The 24,017-nt window shown below is 42.3% G+C and overlaps 1 protein-coding gene across 10 annotated transcripts in view; it reads right to left on the reverse strand.

Annotated features, from left to right (window-relative positions):
- LOC147032529 (neuronal cell adhesion molecule-like) overlaps positions 1–24,017 on the reverse strand; it is a 486,552-nt gene that overhangs the window by 141,695 nt on the left and 320,840 nt on the right. For 8 of the 10 annotated variants that reach the window (XM_085870240.1, XM_085870241.1, XM_085870242.1 and 5 more), the window contains 2 exons: positions 14,581–14,598; positions 4,306–4,411 (listed from right to left, as the gene is read on the reverse strand). In XM_085870240.1, coding sequence (XP_085726366.1) covers positions 4,306–4,411; positions 14,581–14,598 — 124 coding nt within the window. The remainder of the gene's footprint in view (positions 1–4,305; positions 4,412–14,580; positions 14,599–24,017) is intronic. The other 2 variants (XM_085870245.1, XM_085870244.1) reach the window with 1 other exon arrangement.

Genomic DNA, 24,017 nt, shown 5'->3' on the forward strand with positions numbered 1-24,017 from the left:
AACTGACTTCCATATTCTCTTAAATCTCATTCTTCCCTGCAGGTCTTCAAGACAACTGTTCACCACCACCTCAGATCATCTCCTATCCAAAACCATCTTTTTCTACCCCTGTCACACACACACACACACACACACACACACACACACACACACACACACACACACACACACACACACACACACACACACACACACACACACACACACACACACCTCTTTCCAAACTTTCCTTCCTGTCCACCCCTTGTGTCCCCCCTACCCTCATTCCTTCCCACACCCATTATTTGTCCAATTCTAAATCTATTTTGTCCTTCAATCTTGCTGTTGGATTCCCCTCCTCCCCCAATCTCTCTCTCTCTCTCTCTCTCTCTCTCTCTCTCTCTCTCTCTCTCTCTCTCTCTCTCTCTCTCTCTCTCTCTCTCTCTCTCTCTCTCTCTCTCTCTCTCTCTCTCTCTCTCTCTCTCTCTCTCTCTCTCTCTCTCTCTCTCTCTCTCTCTCTCTCTCTCTCTCTCTCTCTCTCTCTCTCTCTCTCCACTGTTCCTATTGTTCTCTTGTGTTCTGATCCATTCAGTGTTTTACCTCCTCCATGAGCCTTGACTCTGTATAAAAAGTAAGGCGGTTTCTGAATGTGGTGGGAGGCATTCGGGGTTAAAATCATATGGGTTGAGAGAAGGAATATTTATAAAAGGAAAAATCTTGACTCTCAATTTTAGGACATTATACATCTCAATAACATTGATTAAAGATGGTCAAAGTATAAGAGAGAAGGTACTTCATCATTGTCGCTTGTGAGCTCAAATTTCAATGTGTGCTATGAAAATGTATTGAAGATGTCATTGAGCAAAAAAACAAAAAATGAATGGGGCAGTTGGGGATGGGGGATGGTAAGGGAAACAGCAAGAGTTGAATACAAGAGTTTAAGGTTCAGAGGTTAACATTAGACTCATGAGCCAGAACTAATTGAAGTGAGTGCCAAGCATATGGTGTGAAGACAAGGGGCTGAAGCCAAAAGAAAGGTTCAACATATTTGGACTATATATGAAAATTTACCATGAATCAGGCCTAACTGAGATAAAAGTTTAAAATGAGAATTCTAGAAGTAATTAAGGCAGACCATGTACAACCTTAAGGGTAAAATATACATTTGCAAACAGTTTGATCACACAAGCTTTTAATTATGATTTAAATAATTTTGAATTCATCCTTGTTGGCACTTTGTCCATTTTAACGCTGGTACTCATTTGTATTCCTGTTAAGTGTTGCCAAAATGTATGTTACACTTGATCTACAAGTTGTATTTTCACTTTCTCTGGAGTGCTGTAAATTTAAGATTCATTTCTTTCTTTCTTATTTTTTACAGGTATATATTTGTCAATTCAAATTTTGCCCACCTATGTGATGTTACATTGCTTCAATACAGATTGTGTGTCTTTAATGTGGCTTGTTGTGCCATTAAATCTGAGTCCTGGTGGGGTCCGTTTTCAATGAGTCCGAACACTAAACTTGCATTCTCTCAATAGTTCATATGCGACTCCAAAGTGATATCATGGCAAGGTCTGAGTAAGGGCTAGTGAAGCGGTTTGAGTGACTCTTAGCCTAACCCGAGCACCAACTCCAGCTCTAAACCCAACGCTAACAAACTTTCACTCTCAGACATCACATGACTTGCACAAGTTGATGAGAGAAACAAACGCGAGATGCTATTTATTTCTCTTCAGTGCAAGAAAAAAACTGTAAACTTGGAAAGAGGTGGGTTTTGGGAGGGATAATGTGGTGAGAATAGTGCATGGTTGTGGATGGGGGATGAGCTGTGATGGTGGTTCACATCCATCCATCAGGACCATACTCTGTACAGAGCATCCATCCATCCATTGGGACCATACTCTGTGCAGAGCATCGGTGCTGCCGAAACAGTCTCCTGGGGATATAGGGCACATTCCTGGACAGGTCGCCACTCTGACGCAGGATACTCAAAATGGCTCAATCATCCCAGCAAGCTGGTACTCATTTAGCCGACCTCGGAAGGATGACAGGCTGAGTCAACCCCACCTGGTATTAATTGAATGTCCAAGCGGGTTAACAACTGTCTTGAAACCCTGGAGGGAGGAACGAAATTGAAGAGACTGAAGAAGTTGGTCCAACAGGTGTAAAAAAGAGAAACTAATGAGTGGAGGTGAGGAGTGATTTTGCATTCTTCAATCGTCTGTCAGATTTGTCTCCAGGAATTGGTTTCTTCTGATTAAACTTCTGAGATGAATTGAATGATAACCTGTCATACTATTATCTGTTGTCATCTTTTGATTCTGGTGTGACGATATACATACATAGATAGTACACAATGGAGATATTTTCCAACCCCCACCTCCCCCATTTCCTCCCATTATCTTCCCACCTTTCCACTAATTTAAAATATTTTGTGGATTGTTTCTATCCACAATTCCGGGACGCATTTGGATCTTCACCAAAATTGAATGAATTAGTCCTTTTCACAATTAGTCCACAAAGCTTCGTCCAAATCCATCCATAACCTTTTGAGAGAAAGTGATACATATAGTTTTTAGCCCTATCTCTCAATGGCGAAGAATCATTTCAAAAAAGTTTGCTCAAAAAGGTGCTCAAAAAATTATATTAATGAAGACAATTTTGTTCATAGTTGCTTTTTCGTTTATATTGTGTTTATAATGAACAATTATTTCCACAGCACTATTCATGATAAATCGTATGCAAATCACCCTTACAGGAAGTGTTACTAGACCACACAGTGAAGGGGCATAGGACTTGCAGGGCTAGTCTTCTTTGCATCTTCTAACATCTTATAAGATTTGTAACATCTTTCCTTTGGTTGGATTTGCTCTCCAGGAAGAGAAAGTAAGTTGCTTCAGAGCAACTGCCTCACCATAGAATTTAAGTCTAACATCTTTGCATCTTCTAACTTCTAACATCTTCTAAGCATCTTCTAACATCTTTGCATCTTTGCATCTTCTAAGATTTGCATCTTCCAACACACAACCAATCATCGCTACTAGTTTCCATTTTTTTTTGGACATTTCATGTATTAATTATATACTAATCCATTTTCTGACTTTCTAGCTGAGGCAGACTGCTTCAAAGGTTTCATTCCTAACACATCACATGATGAAATGGAAGACCAAGAAGGAACCTGAACAAGTAAAGAGCAAAGATGGAGTCATCAGGAGGAACCTGGATAGGAATCGGGTTTCAGACACGACTCCACGACCCTCAAACCCATCCAGGCGCAGGCAAGTGAGCCTTACAGAAAAAAATTCTGCAATAATTCACTTCTCCTTAGAGAGATAGATAATGAAAGAGAGGAATAGAGGGCAAAAGAGATGAAAGAGAAGAAAAAGCAAGAATTAGAATGAATAAAGATAATTATGAAGAAAAAAAAATAGAAGGAAATGTGAAAGGAACAAAGAACAAAGATGTCGGGAAGAACCTGGACAGATAGATTTCAACAGTTACTCCGCAGGCTCAAATGCAGCAACATGTACATTGTATTCCAATAGTGTAGGTGGAATGACGATTAAAAGGTGCTCAGAATAGCGAAGATTATGGAAGTTAACAGGTATGCAAGGTAAAGAAGCTTGATCCACTGAAAGATGAAGTTGCACTGTCGTTAGAGTGACATTTCCTCCATACAGGTTTGCCGCTTTTAAAAGCACTCAACACATTGCCAAGCATATCACTTTCTGTGACAGGAGTATAAGCAAAATCAAAATGATATGTGATTTGAAATCTGTGCTGGATCTGTATTCTTAGGCCTTAACACTGTAAGTAATCGAGGTGTGCCTTTAAAAGTCAATTTACAAGTCGATGGTCACCTGGTGGTGTAGATACTGAACTGGCATCCAAGGTTGTGGATGCAAAATACGTTGAAGACAACAGTCAGAAGGAATTGTATACGCAACTTCTGGAACTGAGGTAGTATCAGAATAACTACAATATTACCATCGGATTAGCGTTACAAACCGAACCGGCTCATTCATGACCTTTTGAGAGGGAATAACCTGCCTGTCCTATCTGGTCTTGTAATGAGACTGAAATGCAAGTGATGAAAAGATCTTGTTGACCCCAGAAATGCCACCAATAGAATATAAGTAGCAACAATAATAATAAAAAATTTTTATTATTATTATTATTATTATTATTATTATTATTATTTTGATAAATGGTTGAATGATAAATGAAATGTGGGCAGGAAATTAGGATTCTTCAATTAATTTAAGTTATTCAGCAAGGAAGAAAAAAAAAAACAAGATTCTGCCTGAACTGTAGGTTACATACACTGGTATTGGGTTCCCATCTCCTTCACACTTTATGATGATATTCTCTCGAGGGTCAATGATGATGTTCCTGGGAGACTGTTCTGTGATGCGTGGAGGCTTTTCGACTGCACAAGAACACACACGCTATTAGACATGATAATACATCACTCGCACAAACTTTACATTCATACAATACTCATGCATATGAATGGTATCATTTCCAGCTCTTGATAATGATAATATTTATGCAACACACAAAACATTTTGGGGATAATAAGGAAATGTTTTTGCAACAGATGGTGAGAAAGTAAGAACAGCAATTGAAAAACGTATTTGGCAGTGAAATGAAGCACAACAATGAAAACAAGAATCTTAATTCCCCTTGGAATTTTGATTTGAATTATCATGCAGACACAATCTGGCATTTTGTGATTAACACAGGTTTTGAATATTTCTAAAATGACAGGCAATTTAAAGCTTCTCTATTATACCCATTAACTGAATGAATTTTGCTTTTAAGTATTAATCCAGGTGAGTTTGTAAGAAATGACGGAACAACATTTCAAACAAACGACATTTCAAACATTGCTTGCATCCACTGGGAAGTCTTTAAGGATAAAATATCACGAATTGATTATAATATATAATTGCATTTCATACATTTTGTTCCATTTGCTGAATTTGCTTTCATAAAGACTGATTAATTTCTTGCAAGCATGTACATTTATGACAAAGCATCTAAAAAGGGATTTATAACAGGAACCATAATTATTTTTTTATACTTTTTAAAATTGGATTGTTTGCAGAGGTACATATATGGTTAATTTCATGAGCCTAATTTCAGTACGAAGCAGGTTTAATTCAGCAGATTTCTTCAAGAATTTTAAGTGGATAATAGCTCGCAATATCATATCAATGCAAATAGACTTTGACTGACCTTAAGTGTTGCTCCATGTAAGGAAAAGTAAATCACTTCAGATGAAATTGTATGTAAAGACAACTTGTAGTCGACAGTGTGCTATGAGAACTTATTATATAATATATATATATATATATTATATAATATATATATATATATATATATATTATATATATATATATACATCTACGATATAAAACACAAGGTGTGTTTGTATATTTGATTGTGCGATGTCTGATTCCATCAAAAGGATAACTTAAGAAGGATTTTAAAAGCCAATCTTTCTACATGATGGTGGATTCACTGCAGTCTATTTTTTCAGGGTAAAAAAACCTGAAAAAACATTTTCCATTAAAGAGTAATTACATACTTGTCTTTTAGAAATGTGGACAATAACTTGTGACTGGGCCTCAATGGCAGTGTACAGAAGCGTTGAAACAGATAATAAATACAGTGCAAGGCGTAGGGAGGAGAAATTCACTGCACGTGATGAGTAATGCTTGCAGAGTAAAACGAGTGTTCATTTAAATACGTGCAATGTCTAATAAATAAAATAAGATATAAGCACACCTGATGCGAGGCTGAGGCTTTAAGTTTTGGCACGCTCATGAGGCTGTACCCTCAAAATGAATGGTCCCAGAAGATAAAGAAAACAGGGTAACATTTGTACATGTAGTATTTTAAAATAACACTTTTTTTCTTGCTTCAAAACATTATATCTTCCAGTCTCTGAATATTTTGAATAAAATAATTCCAACCCATCATTTTTGACAGGCTTTTATATGAATACAGTCAAAGCTCGTTACTATGCCACCCGTCGGGACCGAACAAAAGTGGCATAGTAGCGAGAGTGGCATAGTAACGAGATTTTGTAAAAACGGCCTTATTTTCTCAAGTTACCCATCTGTAGTTAATCTTTAGACAAAATTTATTCCAGCAAGTAAAAGGCACGACTGTTGTATAAGCAAAGCGAACGGAGAACATACACAGACTAACAGAGTTCACACACTAACATATGGCATGGCGAGAAATTCACGACACACAAAGCTTTCAAGAATCGTCGGCTGGCGCATCTTCTTTCGGCGGATCTCGTGCATCTCGTTGTCTAGCCGATCGCACGCTTGCATCACACCGGGCTTCCCGCTTCTCTGCTGCATGAACTTCCGGACGGTGCTACAAGAGCGCTGGGCTTCCTCGAACGGAACGATTTCCTCCTCGACAGTTACCTCATCATCTTCGCTTTCCACCGGCTCCTCACTGCACAGAATCTCCTCCGCAATCTCCTCCAGCGTGAAATACCCGCCAGTCGCGAGGCGCTCGTCGGCTTCGAGAAAGTCAGACAGCTCGATCTCCTCGTTCTCGTGCATCTTTTCCTCAGCAGGCAGAGCTTCCCAGATGTCGGGCAGCTCCGCAACCTGTGGCTCAGTTTGGATCTCCTCTTCGATGAACTTGGCCTTCGCGAAACAGTTCCTGATCGTCGACTTGCCGACCTGCTCCCAAGCACGCCGGGCGACGTGTAGAGCGTCGAGCAACATGAGCTTGAACTCCTTTCCCTCGTCTATGGCCTCAAGCTGGCGGCATAGCAGGAGCTTCTTGTAGTGGCGATTGAGGTTCTCTATGATTCCCTGATCCATTGGTTGCGAATTAGCTGTCGTGTTGGGTGGGGAAGAAGACCAGTTGGATGTTGTTCAGCTCGAGCTCGGGAGGGTGGCCAGAGAAGTTATCGAGACAGACCAGCACTCTGCGTCCCTGCTGGGGGAGTCGTCCATCCCACGCACGCAACATCTCCTCGAAAAGCTCCGCCGTCATCCACGCCTTCGAGTTCGCCTTGTACTTGACCGGGATCTCTTTGTTCTTGAAGGCACGGGGTTTCTTGGAATTGCCAATCACCAGAAGAGGGAACTTCTCGCTGCCACTCATGTTTGCCCCAACCAGAAGAGTGATCCTTTGCTTGCTTTTCTTTCCTCCAGTACACCGCTCTCCCCTGAAAGCCATGGTCTTGTTCGGAAGCAGCTGCCAGAAGAGTCCAGTCTCGTCCAGGTTGAAGACGTCGTCTGCGGAGAACTGCCAGAGTAAGGGCCGGAGAACCTGTTGTTGCCACTCAAGAAGGGATTGCGAATCCACCGCTCCAGCTTCGCCCTGCACTGTCTTGAACGTGATGCCGTGGCGCTTCTTGAAATTGCCCAACCAACCGTCGCTCGCCATGAAGTCTGGGATGTGCATCAGCTCGGCCAGTTTCATCGCCTTCTCCTTGATCAGATCGCCGCTGACAGGCACATTCTGTCCTCTTGATTGCTTCAGCCACATGAGCACTCCCTCATCAAGCTTCGGGTCGTGAGCCTGCATCAACTTCATGCGCTTCGATGGAAATCCAGCTTTGATTGCAGCCTCGATTGCATCGTTCTTGCTGAGAATGCCCTTTACGGTGGTTCTCTTAACTTCGACGCCCCATTTCTTGCTAATCTCCCTGGCCAACTTGGACTGATTCGGCTCCTTCTTCGCGGCATCGATGATCTCCTTCTTCTCCTTCAGCGTAAAGTCGGTTCGCTTGCGTTTCTGAGCTGACATTATGGGCTGAATTTGAAAAAAAATGATGTCACTGTTGTACGTGTGCCTGCGTGTCTGTGTGTGTGCTCGCGCTTTTTTGTGTCTCGTTGTGCGTGTTGTGATTGGCTTGTTGTGGCTGGCATCGGGGAGAAGAATCGCGTGTTTTGACACAGTCTGACTATGCGCGTACGTATTGAGTTATGTTGTGCGCAGCTGGACTGTAGTTCGTCGCTTCGCCTTTGGACGTGAGTGTGATAATCGAGCACTGCGCAATACAGACTTTTTCACGACTCGTGCCTTTTAACAGTCACACAGTAGTGGCATGGTAGCGAGAGTAGGGGGTGGCATAGTAAATTTATTTTGTATTGAATTTTGTCGGGACCGAGCAAAAGTGGTATAATAGCGAGAGTGGCATAGAAGCGAGGTGGCATAGTAACGAGCTTTGACTGTAGTATATAAAACTCATTCAAACCAATGACTCACTGACTGACTGATATTAAAGTTTGGCACCTTCCAGGTGACGTAGAAAGCTAAAATTTTGCGTGCCGATGGACATTGAGGCCGATACACCAGGAAAAACCACAGAATCATCAGAAAGTATCCACAAATGAAAATATAAATAAATTGAAATAAAATTGATGAAAAAGTTACTACAAAAAATGCACTTGAGCGACCTGAGACAAGGTTGAAGCACCGCCATTTTGTGAGCTGACAGACATCAAAGCTGATATCAAAGCTAATACCAGGAAAAATCACAGAACTATCAGAAAGTGTCCTTAAAAGAAACAAATAAATGGAAAAACCAAGTACAGATGAGCGACCTGAGGCAATGGAGAACCATGTTCATTACTGCTTTCAATTTGTAAGCATACTCCAAGTGTGTGTGTGTGTGTGTGTGTGTGTGTGTGTGTGTGTGTGTGTGTGTGTGTGTGTATGCATGTATGTATGTATGTATGTATGTGTATATGTGTATATATGTGTATGTATATATATATATATATATATATATATATATATATATATATATATATATATATATATATATATATATATATATATATATATATATACAAATATACATATATTCTGCCAAGAAATTTTCAACAATCCTTTATTATGAGAATATGAAGAAGACAAATTAATAATTGTGTCAAAATTTCAAAGGGCAAACTCACAGGAAGTACCCCTTATTATCCCTAGAATTTACAAATTTCCCTGAAAATATCTGCTGTTCTTCCTACGCTCCAATCGGTTCTTTTCACCACGTGTTTGTCAAAGTAAATATCTCTGGCTGTTATTAGAGAACCACCTCAGTGCCATTGAGTCTGGCATTTCACTCAGGCTGACTGGCAGGGTCTCCGAGCAGCCATCAAACTTCTCGACTGGTCTCCTATCGCTACTTTCTCCAGCATCACCTGGTCCTGGGAATTCTTTAAAAGAAACTTGCTCTCACTCATGCACAACTTTATTCCCTTTCGTCTTCTGTTGTCCTACCCTTCCTCCCACCCATGGTTCACTGAAGCTTGTGGCGAGGCAGTTGGCCTGAAACAAATTGCCTTTGCCTCATGGAAAGAAAACCCAACTGAGGGTAAAGCTCGGAACAAGTGTGTCTACCCTCAGGAGAGCCAGAAAACACCATCTTTCTAATCTAATGTCTGAACTCTCAAACCCTGAACTCTCAATTCCTGGTGACATCTAATCATATCTGTTTCTGGTGCATGTTCCCCCTCCATCCCCTACCTTACCTCAAATGGAAGTACTGCTGACACCGCACATGAAAAGGTTAAATGCCTAAACTCGGTGTTTGCGTTTAAATCTTGCGTCTAAACCCATCACTTTTTGTACCCATCTTACCCAGTCGCACCCAACTGTCCCTGGACTCTGTGCCCTTTTATTCTGACAAAGTGTAGGGTTTGCTGTCAAACCACAACTCAGATTCTGCAGCCGGTCCAGATGGCATCAACCCACATGTCCATCTGCTATCTGCTTGGAAATCAGCAAACATTACCACCTGCATAGAAAAGGTGCAAAACACATCCCTGAAACTACAGACCAATCATCCTTCTCCCAATCATCAGCAAGGTTATGGAATCCATCATTGCTTCAGACATTAAATCCTTCCTCTTCTCCAATGGCTTGATTTCTGATGATCAATTTGGTTTCAGACCAGGTCACTCTACCCTGGATATGCTGCTTCTGCTCTCCCAACAATGGATGGAGGTCCTTAATGCCAGACAGGAAATCAGAGACATATCCCTAGACATATCGCGTGCTTTTGACACGGTCTGGCACCCTGCCCTGCTCACCAAACTCTCTTCCTGTGGTATCCAAGGCCATCTCCACTCATGGCTCAGAGACTTCCTCTACTGTCGCAGTCAACGTGTGGCCCTAAATGGAGTTCTTTCATCCCCTCTTCCTGTCCAGGCTGGAATTCCTCAAGGCAGCGTTCTGGGCCCTGTTCTTTTTCGTTGGTTTTCACCAATGATCTCTCCGACTCTCTGAAAAATCCTCTTTATCTCTTTGTTGATGACTCCACCCTCTGTTGTACCATCTGTCACCCCTCACACCGGCAAGCAGCAGCTTCTTCACTCTCTGCAGATCTGGGTAAAATCACAAAATGGTCCAACACGTGGAACATGTCTTTCAATCCTGACAAATTCCACACTCTCACTTTGTCTCTCTGAAAGGACCGTTTGGAAAACCCCTCAATCTACTTTCTCAACAATCCTTTGGAAGAACTCCTTTCATTCAAGCTTTTGGGTCTCACTATCTGCCATGATCTTTCCTGGGAAAGCCACGTTTCCAACTTGGCCTCCAAAGCCAGTCGCCGACTGGGAATCCTCCATCATGCAAAGTCCTTCCTTGGCCCACCTGAGCTCATGACCACCTACAAAGCTTTTGTCCGCAGCCTGATGGAGTACTGCTCTCCCTTTTGGGCTGGTGATGCTGCCTCTCACCTTTCTCGGCTTCACACTGTAGAAACTCAGGCATTTTGAATCATTGGTATCCCCATGATGATCCTGAGTCTTTGGTCATCTCACTCTCTCACCAGAGGCAGGTCACTGGTCTTTCTGTCATCTACTGTCTCCTCTCCAGCATCAACCCCCTGCTTTGTCTGCGATATGTCCCCCCATTATTTCTGCAGGGCACTCAAAGTCCGCCAACAACCCCCTTCTGGTAAAATTACCAAAATTATGAATCACTGCTCACCTTTACTCTTTCATTTCTCTTTTTTCCCCGCCTTTGGAATAAACTCCTACACTCTCTTCAATCCCATTCTTCCCACCAGGCCTTCAAAACAGCAGTTCACCACCACCTCTTATCTACCCCCATCCAAAAGCTCGATCTTTTCTACCCCCATTAATCCACCCCAAACCCATCTCCTTCAAATTCCCTGCTTTCCTTTCTGAAAGTCCCTGTAATGTCCATCTTATATACCCCGTGTTCCCTGCTCCATCCCTCTCCCTTCCACACATCTTCTAATGTCGCTATTCCCCACTGTTTTGGCCTTCCCTTTACCGGCCCTCTTGTATCATGCCTCCCTTGCTGTGCGTTGTGTGTTAGCTCCCATACGAGCCTCGTCAATGTATTCAAAAAAAATCTGCATTTGTATGTTGTGCAACTCATGATAATTTGGGGCCAATGAGAGTTTCACACATCATTCAGCTCTGTTGCTGAATGAATATTTTTGGCCAGTTGGCTGTCCATCTCGGTACATATGAATCCTTATAAATATAAAAAAATCCTCCATCACAATTTCCATCACCATAACTTTGTTCTTTAGCAAAAGTCATGAATTTTGTCATGACTGTAATGCAGGGGTTTCACAGGTTGTTGTTGTTGTTGTTGTTGTTGTTGTTGTTGTTGTTGTTGTTGTTGTTGTTGTTGTTGGCTTTTGCACATACATTGTTGCGACTGCCACAGTCTTATTCAAGCAAATCCACATAATTTGTTTGTATCGTTTTTGAACAGCTTGTGAGGTTACAATTTAGTTTGTTGATAGCTTTCAGCTTTTTACACTTTTGTTTACACACATTTGTAAAACACCACTTTGCTACCCTGGTAGTGCAAGTCCATGCACATGCTCAGATTGTATCATATGCATATTTGGCCTTGAGCCAATTTGAGCTTGTCCCGCATCATCACATCATTTCTGGGGGCTCGACTATACCCACTGTTGCCATTCCCCCGATAAGTTAATACACCAATTGGGAATTTTGCAAGGGTGCTGCTTATAACTTGACTACGCTTTATCAAAAAGACACCAGGGGATTTTTTCACGTCTACCAGCTAATGCTTGCAGGAGGATCACCAGCTTAACTTCCATCCCATGGATAGAATGCTTAATCATGCAGCAGCATGCCTGTGAAACCCCAATCTAACAGTGTATATTCGAGCCAAGAAACAAAGCCAGACTCGACAGCTCAAAGGTAAAGGCCCAGTCACACCTTGACGTTTTAGCCAGCTTATGCCAATTTTTGGAAAATTTGTCTAAAACGCTGGTACACGTCGAATACGTTATGGGTAAGTTTTGATAACATTGAGAGCACGCTGAAAAACACTGCCATATGTCATAGTACGCTGGCTTTAAACGTTGTACTTTCAGGTTGTCCTCAAATTTTCCATGCTTGAAATTTTAAGACTTATGCCAGCTTATGACTCACACGTTCCGCATAACGCTGGCCATAAGTTGTAGGCACGTCACGTGATCGTTGACACACGTCGACACACGTTACTTGTGAGTTACTCATAATTTGAAACACGTCGAGGTAATGTTTAGAGTACCCGAAACTTATTTCTAACCTATGAGTAACGTGTTGTACTCACGTTACACGATCGGTAACACACATCGACACACGTTACTTGTAAGGTGCTCATAAGTTGAAACACATCATGGTAATGGTTAGCATGTGTTCCAGACTCACTGTTTTTTTTGTTTTTTTTAGGTTTTTTTTTTTCTTCCTTCCTTCAGATTGATGGTGATTTTGACACTTCGATTTCTAGTGCGGTTATAATATAATATAATTAATAGGCTGCTGCTCAACGATTTAAATCATAACCGCACTGTACACTGAACACCGTCATACCGAAAAAAAAACCGGGAGTCTGGAACACTGACGCTAACCATTACCTTGACATGTTATGACTTTTGAGTACCTTACAAGTAACGTGTGTCGATGTATGTCAACGATCGCATATCGTGCGTACAACTTATTCCCATCGCATGCGGAGCGTGTGTCATATGGCAAATACGTCGTAAAATTTTCAACATGTCTAAAATTACAAGACGTACTCCATTTGATACGACGTATGATGGCGTACTTTAGCGTTCTATTCACGCATACCAAACTTAACCATACCGTATTCGACGTGCGCCAGCGTTTTAGACGCATTTTTCAGAGGTCGGCATATGCTGGCAAGATCGCCAAGGTGTGACTTCGATGTTGACACTTCCCTTTCTCTGGCGGTTATGATTTGAATCGTTGTGTGGCAGCCTTTTCATAACCTACGCCACGTCATCGTCGGCGATGCGTGCAAAGCGCTATGCATAAGTTAGACTCTCGTTGGGCATAGGTTGTGAAGGCCGACAACAGGTTCAGCATTCGTTGGTATAAGTTATCTATAACACAACGAAACGTTCTGTGTCAGTTACTAATATGTTATGCATAAGACCAAGTCGTTATGAATACATCCGAATCTTTAAAAAAAAACATCAAAAGTTCAACATAAGCCAGCGTTTTACATACATTTTAATACGTTGCCATTGCTGGCTAAAACGTCAAGGTGTGACCGGGCCTTAAGTACGCTACCTTTGCACTGCCCTGTCAGTACACTACATATGCAATTGTGCACATACTCCAGACAACTGCTTCCTGAATTTCTCATTAATTATTAGATGTTTTATGCATATTTTCAAGTGCAGTATTTAACATACCAAGAGATCTTTTTGTATATCCAATTTTTAAAAATCAAATTGTCACTTTTAATCGAAATTTCCCATTAAGTAAAATATTCATTTCAAACAGTCCAGGGAACAAATATTCATGGAATAATGTATTATTGTATGATTTAATAAATCAAACACAAAAAAATATATATATATATAAAAAAAAATATATATATATATATATATATATATATATATATATATATATATATATATATATATATATATATGTACAGTATGGGCTGCCGGAGTAGTTTCATCACTTGTTGGTGAATCATCAGTGACAGCACAGACGGGAATGTATACCAATGAGGCTCCCAAGCATGTACCATGTGTAAACATCAAAAGCAGTCAATATACTAATGAAAAACGAAGACCCACCCACATCTCTCACCTGTGAACGGAGGGAATAACTAATTAGCTCTCAACTAATCAATGAAACCTCGGTAGCAGCTGAGTGGGTGTGTAGCATTGGGATTTTCATGTATGTACTCGTGAACGTCTTTACAGCTGTGGAGGAACTCTGGGAAGGGTTTGAAACAGCAAAGGCTTACCTTAGTAGCCTTTCATGGTTACTTTATGCAGCTTCTTCAGCTGGAAGAGCAAGGGAGGAGTCGATTTATTTATATAATCCTAGCCACCTAGGTTTAATTGATTAGGTGAGAGCTAATTAAGAAAAGTAAAATGACAGTAGACATTTAGTCTAGAAGCCTGAAATGATTAATAAGCACATTTGGCAAGCTCTTTCATGAGTATTTCACTTTGCATGGTAAAACAATAGTGGACTGATTCTCTCATGCCATTCCAGCTATAAGAGTGAGTGGTTTGGTAGATTTCAAGCAACTTTCTTGGATGACAAGGACAACAACGAATGAACGTACCTTCCTTTGCAAATTCAACTTGTCCACAAAGTGTGCAGATACACAGGGAAGAAAAGAAAATAACAGAAGAGGTGCATTTAATATCAAAAAAGTTGTGACCCCGGGCATGTATAATTGAAAATTGCAGAAAAGAATTTCAAAGTTTTCACTTTTAAAAATTCAGCAATACTTAAGTGCCAGAGTAAACTTATGCAAGTAATCATAACTGTTCATCAAAAATGAAGCAAACGCATAAAACCCGACTATTTTACCACCTGTGGTTATGATTAGAAGTTCAACCAAACACAACTACTCATGCTGCACTTGTCTCAATTTTATTGTGAGAAATATGCAACTCCTAAAATATTAAATATATCAATATTTTATCGGTTTAAACTGCAATGGGCTTTCTTTCAAACAGCTGTGATTCACTGAGAGATCCGAATCAACTTAAATGGTCAACTAGAAATGTATTTGTTCTGTGGCCACTTGATTGAACTCGCTAACCAAGCCAAAGGAAGCATGTTTGCTGAAAAGAGCATTAAAAATAAATGGCGTGTCAAGCAAGAATTAAAAAGTGATTGATAGGCCATAAGGAAATGCTGTAAACAAGGATAAATAATCATGTGTGCAAGCATTTATTTAATACCAGCAAATACCACCCATCGCTTCACTGACAGAAATACCAAATGGGGAGGGGGGGGGAGAAAAAGAGTGAGAAAGAGAGAGAGGGGTGTGCGAGAAACAGAGGGGGGAGAGAGAAGAGATGGAGGGGAAAAGAGAGGAGGGAGGGGAGTGAGGAGAGGTGTGGGAGCAAGGAGTAGTCTGGGAACAGAAAACAGTGTGAGGTGGGAGGAAGGGAAGGCAGACATGTGGTGGAGCATTAATTACGATTCATATCGTCTCATCAAAATGATTCTGCAGAGAATAACAGTGAAGATGGAAACAAAATAATCTCTGAAATCCATTTTCTACGAGTCATACTGGAAATACTGCCCAGAGACAAACACAGCCCAGACACATCCGGAGATGGACAACGCCCATATGCATCTGGAGATGGACACCGCCCTGGCGCATCTGGAGATGGACACTGCCCATATGCGTCTGGAGACTGACACCGCCCTGGCGCGTCCTGAGACGGAAACCATCCTGACACGTGTGGAGGCGGACACAGTCCCAACGTGTCTGGAGATGGATACCGCCCCCACCCATCCGGAGATGGAAAACCGCCCTGATGCGTCCAGAGACAGACACCGCCCCGACGAGACTGGAGCCAAGCTGTCCATAGACAAACTACCATCCTGACATGTCCAGAGACAAACTGCTCTCTAGCCATGTCCAGAAACAAACTCCCATCTGGACATGTCCATAGACAAACTCCCGTCCAGACATAGACATTGCCCTGATGCATCCCCGATGCATCTAGAGATGGGCAATGCCCCATTGTGTCAAGAGATGGACAATGCCCCGACACAGCTGGAGACAAACATTGCCCTGATGCATCCAGAGACGGACAATGCCCCGACCTGTGCGGAGACGGACACCGCCCCGACGCGTCCAGAGACGGACACCGCCCCGACTCATCCAGAGACGGATACCACCGCGACGCATCCGGAGACGGACACCGCCCCGACTCGTGCGGAGATGGACACCGCCCCGACGCGTTCGGAGACGGACACTACCCCAACACGTCCGGAGATGGACACCGCCCGACGCGTCCGGAGACTGACACCGCCCTGACTCGTCCGGAGACGGACACCGCCCCGACTCATCCAGAGACGGACACCACCCCGACGCGTCCGGAGACGGACACCGCCCCGACGTGTCCGGTTACGGACACCGCCCCAACATGTCCAGAGACGGACACTGCCCTGACGCGTCCGGAGATAGTTAGTTGGGTTAGTCCAAAGTTGGGTTATGTCCAAATGTACAAAAGTGTCTGCAGGATGAACCACTGCCCCTGCTCAGACCAGTTAAAGTGGTCATGAACCACTTGACTGCTCACCTCCATTCATTCACGACTCTTTTTCCCTGCCTGTGGAACCAACTTCCACATCCTCTTCAATCTCATTCTTCCCTCAAGGTCTTCAAGACAGCTGTTCAACACAATTTCAGATTGTCTCCCACCCAATACCATTAGCTTTTCTACCCTGCCCTGTCACTGCCCTGTCACGTCTGGCAACGGATATTGCCCCGACGCATCCAGAGACAGACACTGCCCTGATGCGTCCGGAGACAAACACCACCCGACCTGTCTGGACATAAACGCTGCCCGGACACATCCGGAGACAAACACCATCTGGATATTTTGAGATGCAGAGGGAGGAGGGGAGAGAGAGGGATAGTTGTCGTAGGAGGGGAGAAGAGGGATAGTTGTCGGAGGAGGGTGTTACATTGGGAGGGGTAGTGCAAGGATGGGAGAGAGAGAGAGAGAGAGAGAGAGAGAGAGAGAGAGAGAGAGAGAGAGAGAGAGAGAGAGAGAGAGAGAGAGAGAGAGAGAGAGAGAGAGAGAGAGAGAGAGAGAGAGAGAGAGAGAGAGAGAGAGAGAGAGAGAGAGAGAGAGAGAGAGAGAGAGAGAGAGAGAGAGAGAGAGAGAGAGAGAGAGAGAGAGAGAGAGAGAGAGAGAGAGAGAGAGAGAGAGAGAGAGAGAGGGAGAGAGAGAGAGAGAGAGAGAGAGAGAGAGAGAGAGAGAGAGATAGAGATAGAGATAGAGATATATGGGGGTAGGAGAGTTAGCAGAGAGAAAGTTATGCTTTATGAACAACACACACACACACACACACACACACACACACACACACACACACACACACACACACACACACACACACACACACACACACACACACACACACACACACACACACTAGCACTTGGCCGATATGGGCAATTTTTTCGGGAATCGGTGGGTTGGATTCAGTGTGATTACCAATTACAGTACATACTGTATACAACCCAAAAACCTTGAGTAGCTTTCACCAAAAAACAGTGTTGCATTTCTTTAGACATTTCAGGTATATGTTCACAAACATTAATATTTATAAACAGCTGCTTGTGACGGATGGAAAAAAAGAATTGGCTCAGTAATTTGGAAAAAACGTTCATTCAGCAAACGGCTCAGAAATCGGGTGTTATTTCACGAAAACTTTCTCAGATTGATGGAGCACGCACAAATCGCTCAGGATGACAGAGCATAAACCACTCGCTGAGGATGACGGAGCATGAACCACTCACACAGGATGACGGAGCACGAACCACTCGCTCAGGATAATGGAGGATGAACCACTTGCTCAGGATGATGGAGCATGAACCACTCGCTCAGAATGACACATAATGAACCACTCGCTCAGGATGATGGGGCACAAACCACTTGCTCAGGATTAAGGGGCATGAACCACTCGCACAGGATGACAGGACATGAACAACTCACAAAGGATGATGGAGCACGAACCACTCGCTCAGGATAATGGAGGATGAACCACTTGCTCAGGATGATGGAGCATGAACCACTCGCTCAGAATGACACATAATGAACCACTCGCTCAGGATGATGGGGCACAAACCACTTGCTCAGGATTAAGGGGCATGAACCACTCGCACAGGATGACAGGACATGAACAACTCACAAAGGATGATGGAGCACGAACCACTCGCTCAGGATAATGGAGGATGAACCACTTGCTCAGGATGATGGAGCATGAACCACTCGCTCAGAATGACACATAATGAACCACTCGCTCAGGATGATGGGGCACAAACCACTTGCTCAGGATTAAGGGGCATGAACCACTCGCACAGGATGACAGGACATGAACAACTCACATAGGATGATGGAGCACGAACCACTCGCTCAGGATTATGGGGCACAAACCACTTGCTCAGGATGAAGGGGGTACAAAGCACTTGCACAGGATGATGGGGCATGAAGCACTCGCTCAGGATGATGGAGCATTAACCACTCCTTCAGGTTAACGGGGCCTGAACCACTCACTTAGCTCAGGATGACGGAGCATGAACCACTTTTTCTGAATCACATGGCATGGCAAAAGTGTCCGCAGTGAGTAAATGAGGTAATTCACTCAAAATGACGTAATGCAGCACCACCATCAATTATTGGATGCTCTGCAAGTGGCTTAAGCACTCAAGCACACAAGCAAGTATTCCAATGAAATGGTTGTTCAGGAATGGCTGGCCAGGCAGTGGCTACATTCCATAGAGGACCCCTTTAACTTTAAAGCCAGTCATCACCACACATACAGCAGTTAAAGAAATAAAATGAATTTGTTCAAATAATGACTTTATCCATAAAAGAGTTGCTATTTAATGTCGATCAACCCTAGAGACATCACAAAGTTTAATTGCCCATGAAATAAACATTGCAGATAATCCGTTGCATTGCCTGCTCCTCTGTGCACGTGTGACATGGTACATCAGTTCGCGGTTTGTGCAAACGTTACAACTTTATTTTAAAACGTCTGTTTTCCACCAGATTTGCTTTGATTTCTTTTAGTATACCTCACAAAACCTCTGAAAATATAGTCACAGATCTGGCAGACACCATGAATAAGCAATTCCTCTGGGGGACAGGGCATGCATTAAATCATTTCGCTCAATGCAGCTGGTTAACTTTGGCACATTCCTATTTTTTTGTTCACTCAATATAATTCTCCAAACAGTAGAAAAAGATATGTTTAATGCTATGGAAATTTCACATTTTCTTGTGCATACAGTATGTGGAGGAGGAACCATAGCCTTGCATGCTGAAAGTAAACACAAATTGGCTTAGTTATAAGACTCGTTCCTTCTTTAAATTTTCAGACTTCACTCCGGATTTCAAGACATATTTAGCCCAAACTATATCCAATCCTAAAAACCGAAATAATATTACGATGATATACTTTAATTAATCTGTGAGAGTCGATTGTGGAAAATCATATCATATAATGCATATCGCTCCAAGCTCCGAAATTGAAAACTATAGCACTTACTAAAGCGAAGTGTACAGCACTTTGTAGCTATGATGAACAGGCATTCAAAAATATCGGTGAGGAAAGTGGAAAAAAACTTTCTCGTGAAGACATCATTGTGGCCTGTTCCAAGTCGATGCATGGTTCAGCAGGCCAAAAAACATGGCGGCTTCAGACCCCAGCAAGGTTACCCAGGAGATGCCTTAAGATCCCAAAAAGCAAGGCAGCTGAGGATGTGCCTGATGAAGGATATAATTAAATAAGGCCGTTAATTATCTTCTAAAGGATATTTTAATTAACCCAAGCACCCAATTTTCACTCATGGAATTCCTTGGAGTTTTCTTAGTATGCCTGTAACGTTCCAGGCTACGAGGTTTTATGGTTTAGTAGTTATAGAGGACACACACACACACACACACACACACACACACACACACACACACACACACACACACACACACACACACACACACACACACACACACACACACAGTTAATTCAGCTGGTGTTTGTGGTGATTTTGAATCCAAATTGAGAGATATATTGTTTGATTTGCAGGCAACAACCATTATTCAATGAGAGATGTCGGGATGGTTTCATATGATCATTTTTTGTGACCATCCCTACGTTGTTTACATGCTTTTTGGCATACCATCCCTGCATCCTTTTGCATTTTTAATATATTTTTATTCCCTGTATATATAGCATTACCTTTATATTATCATTTGTGGTATTTAATGTGAAAATATGAAAAACAATTAAGAGTCATAAATTGTTAAAATTTGGTGAAACACTAATATTTCTATGTGCAATCCTCCTTTTGCTGGCCTACACTATCTCAGAATTGCACATGCTGGCTGGAGAAGTTTAAGCAACCATAATGCTTATGCACTGAATTTTTTAGCTGCTTTGCATAATTTATTGTGCAATTTAAGATAAACATCTTTTTCTTTTCACATGTTTAAGTCTACATGGCCCACCTCCTGAGTGTACATTTTTTTCTGTGCTGTTCTTTATTCCTGAAAAGGTTAGGTTAACCACAAAGCAGATCCAAATGGCTCGGCAAGTTGCTGGGTCTTCACAGGGGAGTCACAAGACAACAGTTTGGGAATTGAGCCTGGGGCCTGATTGTTGTTTTTTTTAAAGCTGTTATATCTTCATCAACTTGAATTATAAAGGTGTTGTCTTAATACAACGATGAGCAGAAAAATCCTCCAGGACCTTTGCAGTAACAGACATGTTTTGATTCATCCTGCAATGCTCAGATTGTAAATCTGCTTTGTACATTTATGCTAATAAATGTGTATGTGTGTGTGTGTGTGTGTGTGTGTGTGTGTGTGTGTGTGTGTGTGTGTGTGTGTACGTTAACAAATTCATACATGGAAACAACCAACAACACTACAATTGCAAAGGGATGCAGGAATGGACAAGTGAGCATCCATTTTTCAAAGAAAGATGTTGGGATGGTTTCATACGATAAATTCTAACCTCAGAAAAAAAAATAATAGTAAAATATTCAAGCTCAAGGCCTCATCCTGAACTTTGATTGAGTCTTCTTGAAGAAGACTTCTTCTTGAATACATCCCTACCCTGGCCTAATGTAACCCATATTTGGTAGCATTCTGACTGGTGGGTCTCGAGAAGAAGATTTTTGAAGGAATTTATTATGTTGGCCTTTTGACCTACTCAAAGTCGCGGGACAAGAAAGAGCTTTGCATCCTTCTTACCGGAGAGTAACGATGCTGCCAAATTTCAGTCGGATTGGGCCGGAGAAGTCGAAAAAAGGAGACAAACGGATGGACGGCTGGACAGATGGACAGACGGATAGATAGTGCACGATGGCAATACCTTATCTGGAATTTCAATTCCAGATAAGCTAAAAATGGGACTATCTTGATGAAATTTAAATCCACTGACTATACACAAATTAAACTTTGCGCACCTGCAAAAAGTAAAAGGATATCATTAATATGGAAGAGGTCATTAGAGGGAAATTTGGAACAGCATTTTTGTGGTCATCCGTTAGGTGCAGGCAATAATGAAATGATTGTTTATTTTGATGTTTTTCACTTTTTTTTGATAAAATATGGATAAACCTCTGTATTTCAACGACTTTACAACATGTCATGATCTTTCTTGAGCAGATCATGTTTCCAAGACGGCCTCCAAAATCAGTGAACTGGGTATCCTTCATCATGCAAGGTCTTTCATTGGCCAATCTGAACCTTTAATAAAGCACAAGGGCTTCGTTCACATTATGATGGAGTACTGCTCTCCCCTTTGGGCTGGCTCCCCTGCCTCACATCTTTCTCACCTTGACACCATGGAAACCAAGGTCTTCAAGATTATTGGAACCTCCCCTTATGAAGCTGAGTAGATGGGCCTATCACTTCACCATCAGAGACAGATCGGTGGTCTCTCTGTATTCTACAGCCTCCTTTCTGGTCTTGCACCCTCTGCTCTTTATGTGCTTTGTCCCTCCCCCTCCCCCATTTTTCTGCAGGGCACATATGGTCCAGCATCAACCCCCTTCTGATGAAATTACCGAAATCCAGAAACACTGCTCACCTCCATTCATTCACGACTCTTTTTCCCTGCCTGTGGAACCAACTTCCACATCCTCTTCAATCTCATTCTTCCCTCAACGTCTTCAAGACAGCTGTTCAACACAATCTCAGATTGTCTCCCACCCAATACCATTAGGTTTTCTTCCCTCATTAACTCCTCTGCCCCCCCCCACTCCAATCATTTCTACTTCAAAATTTCCAGTTTTCCCTCCTTAGAGTTTTCTTCTGTATCCATCTTGTACACCCCATGCATCATCTTGTCTACACCCATGAATCCTCTCATACGCCCCATTCCTTCCACAACCAATATTTGTGCAAGTCTCCCTCTATCTTGGCCTTCAACTCTGCTGTTTGTGTTTCCCCCCTCTCTCGACTGTTCTCTTTGCATACCTCTCCACTTTTCCTCTCTGCTGTTCCTCATGCATTCAATGTACAAGCTCTTCCACGAGCCTCGACTATGTATAGAAAAAAAAGTAGAAAAAAACAAATCACCACAAACTTTAATACAATACACAGAACACACGTTGCACAAACACACAATATGAAACATAATAGACACAGGACTGGAATTGACGAACGGAATCAAGATAACACCTGAGAATCGAATTGCCCAAGCCAAATATACGAATATATATGTATGTACATATATATATAGATATATATATATATATATATGAATATATATATATATATATATATATATATATATATATAAATATATATATATATATGTATGTACATATATATATATATATATATATATATATATATATATATATATATATATATAGCCTGGTGTGTTGGCGCAGTGGTTAGGGCAGCGGCTTGGGATCCAAAAGGTCCTGAGTTCAAGCCCCGTTGGGCCACTAAATAAATACACCAGTACACCAGGGGGTTGACTCAGCCTGTCATCCTTCCGAGGTCGGCGAAATGAGTACCAGTATACTGGGCCGGTGTATACCCCGGTTAAAATAGGTGTACCTTAACCCTGTGTCGTAAGAGGCGACCAGGGTTGTGTCAGGAAGGGCAACCGGCGTAAAACATGTGCCAAATCACTATGCGGATCATACGGATGATCCGCTCTGGCGACCCCTCACGGGAGCAGCCGAAAGAAGAAGAAGAAGAAGAAGAAGAAGAAGAAGATATATATATATATATATATATATATATATATATATATATATATATATATATATATATATATATATCAGGTCAGGTCAGTATGGAAGCATGCGCCAGAGCAGCGCGTCGCTGCAACCACTTTCTGACGGTACTCCAGGGGCCTCCGTCTGGCCATCCCCGAGGCAGATGCCTGGCCCGCCCTCATCTCCTTGAGATGCCGATCAACCTGCTGCAACCACGAGGCACATAGTCAGCCCATTAGCCCCCTCCACACATGAAGCTCCCTCGTTGAGAGAATCTGGTGAGCAGGATCAGCATCAAGAAAATGAGATACACGTCCATAGAGCTGCAGCTGATGCTCACAGACTATATAGGTAACAAATCTCATTTGAGACTCTCTCAGCAAATGCTCATTGGACACAAAGTCTGACCAGTGAGAGCCAATGATTCTCTGTAGACATGTGGTATGGAAGGAGGTAAGTCACCATCTCAGTTCCTTGGTCAGAGTCCAAGTCGCACATCCGTAGAGCAAGACTGGAAGCACCAAGGACTTAAACACTCAGACTTTCCTCCTCCAGCATCGGTACCAACAGTGACACACCCCATGATCCAGTGAATCTATGACTCCCCAGGTCCGACCAAGATGACTATTAACCTCTGGCTCACAACATGTGGAGCCATGAATATCACTGCCAAGGTAAGGAATTCTTTCCGTAACCTCAACATCCTCATCACAAACAGGTACAAACAAGACAGCAGCATCCAATGTCAGTGAAAGCCTGCATCTTCATTTTGATGCAGA

Source organism: Eptatretus burgeri, chromosome 2 (assembly GCF_056783735.1).
Source record: "Eptatretus burgeri isolate ZD-2024b chromosome 2, Ebu_testis_v1, whole genome shotgun sequence".
NCBI lineage: Eukaryota > Metazoa > Chordata > Myxini > Myxiniformes > Myxinidae > Eptatretus > Eptatretus burgeri.